Raw genomic sequence first — 13,924 nt, forward strand, 5'->3', positions numbered from 1 at the left:
TGAGGCACGGCTGGACAGCTCCTCCTTTGATCCCCTCCGCGCTGCCCGGCGGCCTAGAGGTCTGCATACTCGCGGGGTGATAGCCCACGTCGGTGTCTGCAGAGGGCTTCGACGTGTCCGAAAGTGTTTCCAAACTTGGGAAGGGCGGGGGAGAGCGGGTGGAAGGGGAGGGCGGAGGTATGCAGACAGCGAGTCAGAGTTTCCCCTCGAAAGCCTCAAAAGTGTCCACGTCCTCAAAAAGAATGGAACCAATTTAAGAAGCCAGCCCCGTGGCCACGTCCCTCCCCCCTTCTCTCCCTCCTCTGCGCCCCCGCAGTCTCCTCCCAGTTGTGGCTGCCCGGGCCCCCAGCCCCAGCCCTCTCATTGGTGGAGGCGCTTTTGGAGGCACCCTCGGGCCAGGCAAAAGTTTGCCGTATAAATAGGGCAGATCCGGGCTTTATTATTTTAGCACCAAGGCAGCAGGAGGTTTCGGCTAAGTTGGAGGTACTGGCCACGACTGCATGCCTGCGCCCGCCAGGTGATACCTCTGCCGGTGACCCAGGGGCTCTGCGACACAAGGAGTCTGCATGTCTAAGTGGTAGACATGCTCAGCTTTGTGGATACGCGGACTTTGTTGCTGCTTGCAGTAACTTCGTGCCTAGCAACATGCCAATGTAAGTGCCTTCCGCTTATTTGGGGAAGACGGGAGAGAGAGATTAGATGGGTGGGCACCCTGGTCTGAGACAGGAAACCTAAACCCAAGTTCTAGCTACAGTTTGGAGTGAAGGCTCTGGCATGTGGAAAAACACAGGAATTGATGAGAAACACGGACATTACTTTAAAAATGTAAACAGAAAATGCTCAACTCTCGGCCAAAAGTTAGGGAGCTTTTTCTCTTAACTCAAAGGGAGAGAGTAACTTGATCTGATCCTCGAGTTAGTGAAGTTGAGAGGGAGCCAAAGCAAAAGTCTTTTCCCTAAAGATGAGATATTAACAACTGATGGGATGAGGGAAGTCCAGGGCCTCCGCCCAACCGGCCCCATAATCTCACTGATTCCCACTTTGTCAATTTGAGGCCTGCTTTAGAAAGTCCTTTGATTTATTAATATAAAACCCAACTCCTAAGAGTCTTTATCTTCTAGGCGTTGTAAGGCTTGTCTGGATAATGATGATGATATTGTAAGGCGCCCTCTGCAGGGAGGAAAATGAAAGCACAAGGGACCAGGTCTTTTGCCAATGGAGTCTCCATTAAAAACTCTATGAGTTTGTCCAGAGAGTCTCTGCATTTCTGACTGGAGCCTTTCCCAATGGCTAGTCAGTGTATCCTAGGAAGGAAAATGGGTGCTGCTTGGAATTGATACATTCTGAAAAGTAAAATTAGCTTCTCAACTCATTACCTGGTAATGGAAATGGTAACATTACTTAACTAAAATCTACTCTGCCTTTGTTGAGCCTGAGAGTTATCCCCTCAACACCTCCCCAGTGATAATCAGACCCTCTGAACCCAGCAAGTTGAGAAATATCAACACTGGTCTGAGTCTCAAGAGACCTGTGATTTTTTCAAGACTGCCACTAATTTACCATGTAATCTTGGGCAAACCCAACTGGGCCTTTTCTGAAAGGGGATTAGACTGACTTCACTTTTCAGCTCAAAGCGTTATGACCATACATTTATTCTCAAGGAAGAACAAAGGAAATGATTCTGTTTTTGTCTTGAAAAATGGCTGCCTAATTACTAGGCAGAGGTACTGATTTGATGGGACATGGCCACACCCAACACTCCAAAAAATTTGCTCCACCCAATGCCACAGTAGCTATCATTACGTCATTACTGTTGCATTTTTTGTGTTTCCCCTCACCCCTACCCCCACTCTGGCCCATGCACTTTTAGTATCCACACCATTGGGCTATTGTATAGGGTAATTACATCTAACACATTTACCTTAAAACGTTCACTTTTTGTGAGATCTGAGGGTAGGAGGAAGGGGTTGGCTCAGAGAGGAAAAAAGAAAACAAACCTAGGAAGTTTGGAGGTACGAAGGGCAACCTCACCTTTTGATCAGCAGCCAACCAAAGTCTGGAATAAATGTTACCAAACACACGTTCTTCAAAATGGCTCATTTCTCAGTAATTAAAAGGCAAATTTCCAAAGTCATAAGGACTTCTGTTAATCAAGTTCAAGCATAATTATGCTTCCTACTGATGTACCCAATGAAGTAAACATAATTTTTCTTATTTAAAAGTGATTCTCATTAATTGCCCTTAAATGTCAGTGCTGGATATGGTCCACTTTCCCGATTGTGACTGTTGCAACAGATTTTTTTCACTCCAAATGACATACTTCTTGGCCACCTAATTAAAGCAATTTTTAGGGGTGATTCATCTTATTGCAAGATTGGCAACACTTGTATCCATGTTAACCTATAATTTTTATACAGTAGGAGAGATATTCAATCTTTAAAGACAGCAATTATGGCAAAGGGGAGATACATTTACTTTAGTTTCTTTTTACCATTTTTCAAATTCTTTCATACACAGTTTTTCTATTTATACAGAGCAAATCCATTCTCAGGAACATAAGTGGTACATATTGACAAAATGACCTTACCTAATCTAAATGTATGAATTTAAAGCAAAAATTCACGTGTCTGAATTAATCCATTTTCATACTTAATGATTTACAAATTAAACCTTTTGAAAAAGGACGGTAAGCATAGTACAAACTCAGTGAAGTACTAAGTAATTTCAGTGTCATATTTAGGTACCATACTTGCCTCAATTTTCTCCTTTTTAGATTTTTAAGTACTAAAAATGATCTAAACTGTACATTAAAAATTATTTCCTCATCAATCTGCTAGTCTTGCCTTACTCTCAGCAATTCATCTGTGCAATTTACCAACTTAATTACTAAGCGTTAGCAATATCCTTCAGACACATAAATATTTAAAAGCATTTATAAAATAGTAAATAATTAACAATTTAATTCAAAATATATTTACATATTAATATTGCAAACAAATCTCCCTGCTGTTCCCTGTCATACTTTTGACCTGCATAACTTCCGAATCATTAGAATAGTCTTAATAAAAAAATATAATTGGCCCTTTAATTAGGTAAGTCAATTTATGAACTAGTGTGTCTATTTGCCAATTACTGCTATTGGTCGATGTAATATTATTGCAATCTTTAATGATTATTTTCCACTTTCCACTTTTCTTTACAGCTTTACAAGAGGTGAGTAAAATTATTATTATTATTATTTTAATCTCTTTAGCCACGGTAATGTCTTCTCTGGGGAGAATGAGTGATGCATTGGTATTGACCAACCTGGAGTCAGAAGAAAATCACGAAGAGTTGTGATAATCAAAACCCTTTTGGCAGCCTTAGAAAGTACCCACCCTAATTTCCAAAATGGGTGGGGCTACTGAGTAAGACTACCTTCATAAGAACGCACAGAAATAGAGAGTAAATACTTCCAGCAGGAGTTTGAGTTTTAGCATCAGCCACGACAGAGCAGAAGACCTCACTAAGCTAGAGGATCTTGTCATTTCTTTGGAATCATTTGGAAGGGTATCATGATCAAGTTCTTAGCTCATGAATTAAATTTGAGGCATGATAAACAGTTAAGTATATAAGTTTGGTTCTGTATATAACATTTTATTACATTTAAATTTTTATTTTGGAATATTAAATTCAGATGATAGTAAATGCACAATATACTACACAGAAACGGGGGACATTTATGTATATCTATATAATTTTCCTCATAATAACATTTTGCTTATTCTTTTCTAGGCAACTACGAGAAAGGTAAGGGTCCAACACTTCTTCATAAATATCTGAGTAATATGAAATTATCAGAGATGATTTTCAACTTAACTAAATTTATAAGCGATTATAACAGGAAAATATTTGTCAATATTATGCTCAAACTAATACAGCAATAGCTAAACCATAATGAAAAGTAGTTTTGATGTTTAAGATAACCAAGTTTTATTATGTTCCAGAGTCATCTGTAATTACATCTGTATTGCATAAACTGCTGATTTACATACTAAAGGGGAAAAAAAGATTTTGTTTTTACTCTGGTAATGGACTGAGTATTATGCTAATAAAAGGTAGTAAAAGGAAGTTTATTTTAAAGGGTTTTGACTAAATACACTGTCATAAAAAAGAAAAAAGATGTAACAAAATTCTCATTCTATCTACGGTAATCACCGTACTGAAAATACTATTTATAGTATAGGACTAATGGCTAGAGACTATAGCAGCCTCCCGACTGCCCCTTTTAAGAAATACTTGTAATTATAATAAAAACAATATAGTTTTTTCTAGTGCAGTGTGCCATTTTTATAGGTACTATACTAATAACATTGTGGCTAGATCACTCTTACCCACAGATTATTATCAAGAATGGTTTGTTTGTTCACTGGAAATTCCTTAGACATTTCTTATTGTGCTATCTGCATCCTCCTTGTAGGGCCCACCTGGAGACAGAGGACCACGTGGAGACAGGGTATGTATTAAAGGGCTTTGGCCTAAACTTGAATAACTACATACTAGAAACTATAGGAAACTCACAATTTTATAAGAATATTTTGTATCCAGATAATTGCACCACCTTTTAAGCAGATAATGCCATACAGAAAATGTGAATGAGCATTGTTGTACATAATCAATATTCTTCTTAGGACAAGTTTATTCTTTAAAGAAGAAAAACTGTTACAAAACAACCACATTTGTTGCGTGGTCTTTGGTTTTACTTGACCTGCCCAACACATACACACATACATAATGGAAATGTACCCAGTTATCACTACGTAGTTCTTATTTTAACATGCTTTGTTTGCATTTGAAGTAAGATCTCTTATATAAAAAAATTTTTTTTTTCAGCTTGGGAATAATAGTAAAATAATAGTCAATAACATGTTTATCTGCCTAAATTCATAAATGTACAAATCAGACTTATGTTTTATTTATGGTATTCTTTTATCTCCTTGTTATGATTACTTGACATCTGTAAGTATACAGTTTTGCATTATATAACACTTTTGCCTACATCTATATTGATTGGGAGGTGTCCTGGTGGCACTGTGGTTAAGCCCTCAGCTGCTAACTGAAAGGTCATCAGTTCAAACCCACCAGCTGCTCCAAGGGAGAGAGATGTAGCAATCTGCTTCCATAAAGATTACAGCCTTGGAAACCCTAAGGGGTAGTTCTACTCTGTCCTATAGATTTATGACGGCACACAACGACAACAACAGCATATCTGTTGGGAAGTACAGACAGGTTTTGCATTTATTCCTTAAATTTATTCCACTGAAATAAGTTATTAGAGGTAGGATTATGTTGATGAATTCTTTTAACAACATAAATCATCTTAATGGTAGGAAATCTGCACGGTTTTCTATCCTTGTGATAAAATGATATTATTAATTATCGTATCAATTAGTCTGCTATTCATGCAAAACACACCAGTTGAATAAGCTCATCACTGTCAGAAACTGCCAATCAATGTACATAGTACATCACACTGCATAGTTAAACATATGAAGTTCATAGAATCATAAATGTTAGCTATAATTTTAATTTTTATTTGAATACTGGAGCTCCATTATGAATTAATATTCAATGGGTGAGAAACTCCTCAAAGAGAACTGTCCTGTCCTCTGTCTTCTCCCCACATCAGTTACTAATCCTCCTAAAATAGACCCATGTCATAATTTAATCTTAACCAAGTTTCACCCCCTTGCCTCATTGAAAGTTCTGAACAACTGATATTACCATTTACATTCTTAGGTCTCCTTTTCCTTGTACATGTTTTTATGGGGCCTGTCTAGCCCTGACTTAATTATTCATTTTTTATGTAACAGGGACCAACAGGCCCACCAGGCAGAGATGGTGAAGATGGTATTCCAGGCCCTCCTGGTCCACCTGGTCCTCCTGGCCCCCCTGGTCTCGGCGGGGTAAGGTGTCTTAAGTATTGTTAACTTTTAGCTAACTTTAGTTTCTTTTACCTCCATTGGAAGAAGGCTCATTTTGGAACTTATTTTTAACAGTTAAGGAAGAAATCTGCTATTTGGAAATTAGTATCTTTTATTTCATTTCTTTGGTTTCTCCATTCAAGAGCCTGGTTTGCCTGTTTTCTTTGTGAGCCCTTGTCAATTATAGCACTGGTATTTGTGTTCACTGAAGATAGCAGCAGCCTTGACAATCATTATTTAATTTGGAGGTTTAATACTTTTTATCAGTGTGGCACAAATAAGAGGTGTTGCATTGTTAAAGAGTTTGATTAGATTGAATAAGTAAAATCCCTGATCTTAAGCAATTTTGCAAACATCCAACCCTTTTTATTCTCCTTGGCTTGAAGTCTGCTGAACCAACATTCAAAGCAGTTTTAGGTTTAATTTTCTTGAAACTAATTTGAGAAAAGTACATTTCCCTTTTTCATTAATATCTTCTTTTAGCTTTATGTCTTTAACAATGGTATGAGTGCCAAATGGCCTCACTGCAGGAAGGAAAACATATTTGCTTAATTGGTTAGCACTATGAATCAGAAGCCTGATTCTAATACTCAACTGTATGTCAGTAAAAAAAGACCTTTCTCCTTCAAAGGTCTTATTATGATTGCTTATCTACTGAGTGCATTAAAAAGCACCTTCTTTAATAGATCTGCCACTATAAGAGAGATCTTTAACAGTAAAGTTATTACTGTGAACTATTTTTTTTTTTAATTTTAATCTTCCAAGGGACATTTTTATCCAAACTTGAAACTCTATTCTTTTGGAAACTCCAGAAAAAAAAGTTTGCCTAGTCATTTTGCTTTGTCCTGGAAGAGAGGGGAACTCGTGGAAATGTAAGATCATCCTCTTGATTGCAGCTTAATTTATTGACTATGAAAGTTTAGGAAGCTCCCCTTCCTCATGGGGAGAGAGAGAGTGAGGTGCAGAGGCACAGGGTAGCAGGAGAGAAGAAGGCTTTGAAAAATAAGGTAGGGAAGCTCCCCTACTTCAGGGCGGCTATGGTGTAAACTTTGAACTTATATTTCTCTTTGTAGGAATTTAGCTCAATATATAATTCCAAAATAATAATTATAAACCTTTATATCAAAAACATTGTTCTCTTTTAACAACAACAAAGTATCTCTACAAATAGAATGAGAAAACGAACTACAGGGCTGGTAACTATATAAATTGTTTTGTGTTTTCCTCCCTCTAGAACTTTGCTGCTCAGTATGATGCAAAAGGTGTTGGACTTGGCCCTGGACCCATGGTATGCTAATCTCTTTATCTTAGTCAAAGAATGCATTAAATAGACAATTCTATTATGTTAAATTTTATATTGCCATTTATTAATTGCATAGGCTAACCCTCAATACTGAGATCAAATAAAAGCAGCATTTTTTTTTTTTAAATTCAAAAACTTTTAACAGTTAGGGGGTTCTTTTTTTTTTTTTTAAACAAACTTTCCTCATAAAATGTTTTTATTCAAATAAGATATTACATCTAAAGCATATATTTATGTCCAAGAAATAGCCTATGACATAGCCTCTGGTAACCGTAACTTAGGCAAGTCCATTTAAGTCAAAAGAGTAACCACTCTAATTAATTTTTTACATCCTTTAACATTGCTTAGAATTTTAAATGACTTTTAGAGACACATAGCTATTAAATTCCGTGAACTTATTGGAAAGGATCAACAAGTTCTATCCACTTTAGCCTGTTCATTGTATAACCTGAGATTAGCCCCTTTTCCCAAGGGTATGCAGGTGGTTGATGACAAAGCTGGGACCAGCAATCAGGCAAGATGTCTGAATATTAGACTTCATGGTTCATATATCTAGTCCTTGAGTAAAACATTCATTTATTAAACAAATACGTATCAGTGCCTTTGATGGGCTCTGAACTGTATTATGGATTGGGATACAGCCGTGAATATTATAGATTCTGACCCACCCTCAACAATATAGGAGATTTTTTTATCTGTTTTGATAAAAATTCTTTTTTTAGCCTATTAATTATAAATAAGTACAGAACAGAACGGGAGTAAAACTTTGCATTTATGTCATTCAGCATAAATATTAAGCAATACATCCTGTAATCTGAATAACATTTTTAAAAGTTCCCAATATGATTATGATGATGATGGCCAATCTTTAGGAAGTAAATCTTATACTAAGCATTGGTTGATATGTTAGAAAAAAGCTGATATGAGCATGCAAAATGTATACTGATATATATGAAAAAAAATTTTTTTTTTTGAATAGAGGGAAAAATTGCTGGAGGGAAAAATATTAGGTTGATTAAACACTATAACCAAAAAAAATAACCTAAACCCAGTGCCATCGAGTCAATTCCGACTCATAGCGACCCTGTAGGACAGAGTAGAACTGCCCCATAGAGTTTCCAAGGAGCGCCTGGCGGATTCAAACTGCTGACCCTTTGGTTAGCAGCCAAAGCACTTAACCACTACACCACCAGGGTTTCCTAAACACTATAGATAGACAAAATGCACATGCACATGCGCAGTGGTTTTAACAACGTTTTCCCTAAGCAAAGGTATTTATCTACCCAAAGCTAAGACAGTCTTTAAAATATAAATTTTACCTGCACAATGTATTCAGTGCTCTGTCTTCAAAAGAAGATGTTCTACTGGTCCACAGTAAGCCAATATACTTACAAGGATGAGATAATATTTTCTGTAAATTAAAACTATCACTTGAGAAATGATGTACCTTTAATTGACAACTTTCGATCCCTGATTTTTCCTGGTAATTTAAAACATTTATATCTGAAGTAAAGTAGTAGAGTTTTGGGGTTTTTAGGGTTTGTTGTTGTTGTTTTGGCTTTGTTTATATTGAACGTTTAAAATTAGCCATTTCAGCTGATGCTGGACATTAGTCAGCTTTAAAGCAGTACCTATATCTTAAGACAAAGCTAAGGGGAAAAGAGTAAAACACTGGCAAATGGTTTTTTTAAAAAAGCCCACATAAGCTCGGAAAATTAATATGGATTTTAGATTCCCCTGACTTTGGTACATCTCTCTGGGGAGTATAAAGCAGAGTATTTTACTATTAAGTATCAGTGAAATATAATTTAACTTTGCACATCCACACACGTGCACAGACATATATAGTCAACACATAGGTGTTTTGCAAACAAGAAAGATAGGCTGCAGGAAAGTATTAAAATAATTTTCTACGTTGGAAAATCAATAATCTAAAACCCCACAGGGTTCTTCTCTGAATTAATGAGTAATCATCTTCTGTCTCACAGCCTCCACAAAATAAACTACCTTTTATATAAATGAAATTGTTGCAAGTAAATGGAAAAATGAATAAATACAGTTTAAAATTCATGGAGTCAAAGAAAATTATTATTAACGTATACCTAAAAGTTTATTTTGATTGAAAAGTAACAGTTTCTTTTAAGGCCGAGACAATTTCTAAAACCGAATAAGTAAAATTTATAATTAAGATGATGTGCTTTATAAATAAAATCCATATAATTTTAATATAGACATTAATACAGTGGGACAAGCCTGACTCCAGAGTCCCCATGGTTGGTGTGTCATGAACAAGTGACTCTAGACTTAGGTGTGAACCATTTTCAGCATTGTGAAGACAGGCTGCCACAGAGGAATTGACGCAGACATTGGTTACTACAAAGGGGAATCAAGAATGTATATTTAGCTCAGAAACTAGTAACTATTCTGTCTTACTTTACTTGCACGCTACGGAATGAAGAACGAAAGGGAAAACAATCTGTTGCCATTAGGCTAGGTTTTCAAAATATCATGTAACAGACTCTTCTAGAGTGCCGTTTCAATAATATTTTCTTTTCCCTTCACCACTTTTCTTTGACATTTTCATCAGTCACCAACAGCCCTTAGAAGAGCTATAAGGTTATAACAGACCTCCCTCTAAGCATTAAGAAAGACTTTTGATCTTTTCAATTTATGCCCCTTGTGGCAATAAAAGTATCAATTTCTTAGCTAAGTATGGCATGGGGAAATGACATATGGTCAGGAGAATGGAAATGCTTCATCAGCTGCATGGAAGGCAGTTGTATATTCTGTACTTGTGTGAAGACAGATTCACTTCATCACAGTAGAACACTCTCAGTATGCTCAGTTGGGCACAACTTTAGGGAACCTCTAGCTGCCCCCATCCAGTTCTCCTTGAGCTCTACTGATTTGGGTTAGCAGAGAAGGAGAAGCAAAAGAAGAGAAAGAGTGGAGGGAAGTTGGGTCCTTGAATGCTTCCTTGGGAGGAACAAAAACTATGAAATAAAACCAGGGCAGGTCTGTTCATCTGTCTATCACAGGATGTCTATGGCCCTGCTAAGCTAGTCCTGCTAACCCTAACCAAAGCCATGACAACGTATCAGTGCTAACTATGCCTATCTTCTTTACAGGGTTTAATGGGACCTAGAGGCCCTCCAGGTGCAACTGGACCACCTGTAAGTACCAAAAGCTTGTGTCTCTCCTATGTAAAAAGAGAATTAAGTAAAGCCTTGGAGTGTGGCATTTTATATATATATACTTTTTTTTTTCCCCCTCTTAGGGTTCTCCAGGTTTCCAAGGGCCTCCTGGTGAGCCTGGTGAACCTGGTCAAACTGTGAGTACATTGTTTTCCATTTGTGATAAATATTTTTAAAGATGTATATTAATATAAAAAAAATTTTTTTTTTTTTTTTAAAATATAGTCTTAACTAAATGATAGGTCTTCCATTTCTTAGGGTCCTGCAGGTTCTCGTGGTCCAGCTGGCCCTCCTGGCAAGGCTGGTGAGGATGTAAGTATTTATTCCTAAGCCCTTCCAAAACATCATTTAAATATTCTTGCCTCAAACGAGAATTTCTAGATTCAAATTAATAAGCTGAATAAGCCTGACGTAACTCTCCCCATATGGAAAATATTGTTGTAATGAAATATTAACTAGCTTAGTTGTTTTTAAGGAAATATTATTGTTAATTAAATGTATATTTGGATCCCGGTTTTTATGTGATGCCTTTTCTCTTATTGTAAAAATTCAAGATGCCCCACTTTTATCTGATAGCTTATCAAGAAAAGGTTTATCCTATGATGCCTTCATGTTTTAGGGTCACCCTGGAAAACCTGGACGACCTGGTGAGAGAGGAGTTGTTGGACCACAGGTGAGGCTTTTATCAAGTCCAAAGACACTTTATATGGTCCAAACATTAGAGGGCTCAAAGGTATAAGATAGTTGCTAAACCTAGAATCAGTCTATGTAGCAACATAGACGTCATGCATGTTAGAACACTAATTGAAGGTGTTTGATAGATAAAAGGAGCCTAGTAGAGAATGCATACAGTTTTTATTAATGAAAATAATGCAATATTAATGACAGCATGCATACTAGAAGCAAATAAATTACGTTTTCCACAATACCATAGTTCAGTTACTCACCTGAGGACATATTAACTTGCTCCTCTGTGCTTAAAGACATACTACGTTTCTATTCCAAGCTTAAACTGATGAGAAGAAAAGCTTTGGAGAGGAGCAATCATTGTCTTTTCATTTATAATGAAAGTGTTATTCATCTTCTTCTGTGTTTCTTTCTAAGGGTGCTCGTGGTTTCCCTGGAACCCCTGGACTGCCTGGCTTCAAGGGCATTCGGGTGAGCACATTCTTTACCCAGATAAGAGAAAATGCTAATTATTTTTAGGGAAAAACTCAACTGTATTTAAACTTCTAGGTGATACATACTTGCCTGCAAATTCCTGGAGTTTGCTAGAGTGGGGAGAGGGTGAAATAGTACAATCTTTTTAAAGTAAAGTGGGAGCCATTTTCCAGTCTGTTCAGAGCTACCTCGAAATGAGTAATCCCTACCGAGGAACCTGTATAGAACGCATAGGACTTAATCGGTATTTACAACCACCTTAAAACTGTAAAATTATTAAAGATGGATGAAACGCGAAAGAACATCTCGTCTTATATCCTTACCTTCCCAAGGGCAGAGAGGTTAAGAACTTACCTAGGGCAACCGAGCTAGTTCACCTGGAGCTGGAATGCTGTGAGTCCATTACACTGAGGCAGTCATGAGCTCCACCACAGAAGAGATTAATTGCAAAGCTATAAAATGTTTGATTTGACCCAACGTATAGTGGAATAGCATGTTAATAATAAGGATTTGCCTTTCAGGGACACAATGGTCTGGATGGATTGAAGGGACAGCCTGGTGCTCCAGGTGTGAAGGTAAATTAGGAACATTGTTTTTAAAACAATTAATTGAGATGCCCACACACCACACCACCAAAAAGTATATGTTTGCTGAGGACTACCCATATTCTAAAACGTATCTTATTTCCTCTTCTACATTACAAATCTCTCAGTAGTGAGGACAACAAGATTCTGTGGCAAAAGGCCAATTACTATTTGTTTAATTCAATATCTGGTAAACAACTGACGTTCAAAATAATACCAATAGTTTCTCCCTCCATTTCCTTTCCTCCTTCTGTAATTTTATTCGATCTCTGCAGCCAAAATAAAAGTAAATAAACACATAGTCACATATTAGAACATGATGTGTTATTTTAAACTGTAGATTCTCCTCTGCCATGCATTAATTAGGTGGGTACATTCATGTCACAATACTCTTTTCAACCTCTTTCCCGTGATTTATCTGTGCACACTCAAAAAAATTTTAATTAGGTAATTAAAGTCTCAGAAGTGTGTTATCTCTTGGCTAGGCTCTTCTATGACAGCATTTCCAACTATAAAATGTTCTCTTTCCTATTAAGGAGATAATGTGATATTAAAGTGAATACCAACGTAATTACAAATTAATGAGTAACGAATACTAGCGGGACCAGAAATGAACATGAATATGGAATATCTGTTCTAACTTTCCAGCTGCCACGCAAATGGATAAGGTCAAACTCGTTCTCCCAGGAGCTTAATATAACAGCTCAGACTACTAATCACGGCACCATAAAATGTTAGAGCTGCAAGGGGCCTTGGAGACTCCCTCATTTTGCAGATGAGGAAGACCGAGGCTTAGAGAAGACTAGTGACCTGCCTGACACCACACATCTAGTAGTTAGAAGGGCATAGGCTAAAATCCCTGGCTCTTGTTCCGGTGCTCATTCCAAAGAATACTAGAAACAAAGGGCCCTCCAATGGTCTCTCAAACCATGTCTCTTCTGTATCAAAATCAGATCATCTTGAAGGGAAGTTCTTTTACATGTGCCACAGTGTATACTACCCCCCAACACCAGTTTTTTCCTTCAAGAAAACAATGTAGAGACAGTAAATATGACAGCTCTGAAAAATATTTTTATGCATGTTTTATAAAAATAAAAATGTTGAGGGTTCAACATCACTTTAAAGAGGGCAAATATGGTACTACTGAATGCAATTTATCCTTTGCCATCTACTTTTATATCATTTCTAATACATAAGCCTCATTCTAAATGATTTGCCAAATCTGAGGGAAAACTGGGGAGGACGTAGTAACAATGAAATCACCACATCCCCCTCCCCAAACCCCAGTGCTTTCGAGTCGATTCCAACTCATAGCGACCCTATAGGACAGAGTAGAACTGCCTCATAGAGTTTCCAAGGAGCACCTGGTGGATTCGAACTGCTGACCCTTTGGTTAGCAGCTGTAGCACTTAACCACTACGCCACCAGGGTTTCCTCCACATCTCCCTAGTACCTAGATATTTGGTATTATCTAAATAATAATCCGTATTTTAGCTGTTTTTTTTTTTATGTATGCATTTGGCATAGTTGACAAACAGTTTATACATGTAAGAGATGTTAGAAAATATATGAATAGTTCAAATTGTAATAATAGGGTAAAAAATGATGCAGTGAGAAAAAAATCAATATATATAATGAACAAAAACCTCAATCCTTCTTTTCCGTGTAGGGCGAACCTGGTGCTCCTGGTGAAAATGGAACTCCAGGTCAAATAGTAAG

At 37.1% G+C, this 13,924-nt stretch overlaps 1 protein-coding gene across 1 annotated transcript in view; it reads left to right on the forward strand.

Annotated features, from left to right (window-relative positions):
• Positions 1–263: 263 nt before the first annotated feature.
• COL1A2 (collagen type I alpha 2 chain) overlaps positions 264–13,924 on the forward strand; it is a 36,850-nt gene continuing 23,189 nt past the window's right edge. The window contains exons 1-13 of the mRNA XM_049893601.1: positions 264–653; positions 3,203–3,213; positions 3,775–3,789; positions 4,460–4,495; positions 5,853–5,945; positions 7,198–7,251; positions 10,395–10,439; positions 10,544–10,597; positions 10,719–10,772; positions 11,080–11,133; positions 11,565–11,618; positions 12,143–12,196; positions 13,875–13,919. Coding sequence (XP_049749558.1) covers positions 584–653; positions 3,203–3,213; positions 3,775–3,789; positions 4,460–4,495; positions 5,853–5,945; positions 7,198–7,251; positions 10,395–10,439; positions 10,544–10,597; positions 10,719–10,772; positions 11,080–11,133; positions 11,565–11,618; positions 12,143–12,196; positions 13,875–13,919 — 639 coding nt within the window. The 5' untranslated portion in view covers positions 264–583. The remainder of the gene's footprint in view (positions 654–3,202; positions 3,214–3,774; positions 3,790–4,459; positions 4,496–5,852; positions 5,946–7,197; positions 7,252–10,394; positions 10,440–10,543; positions 10,598–10,718; positions 10,773–11,079; positions 11,134–11,564; positions 11,619–12,142; positions 12,197–13,874; positions 13,920–13,924) is intronic.

Source organism: Elephas maximus, chromosome 8 (genome assembly GCF_024166365.1).
Source record: "Elephas maximus indicus isolate mEleMax1 chromosome 8, mEleMax1 primary haplotype, whole genome shotgun sequence".
Taxonomy (NCBI): domain Eukaryota; kingdom Metazoa; phylum Chordata; class Mammalia; order Proboscidea; family Elephantidae; genus Elephas; species Elephas maximus.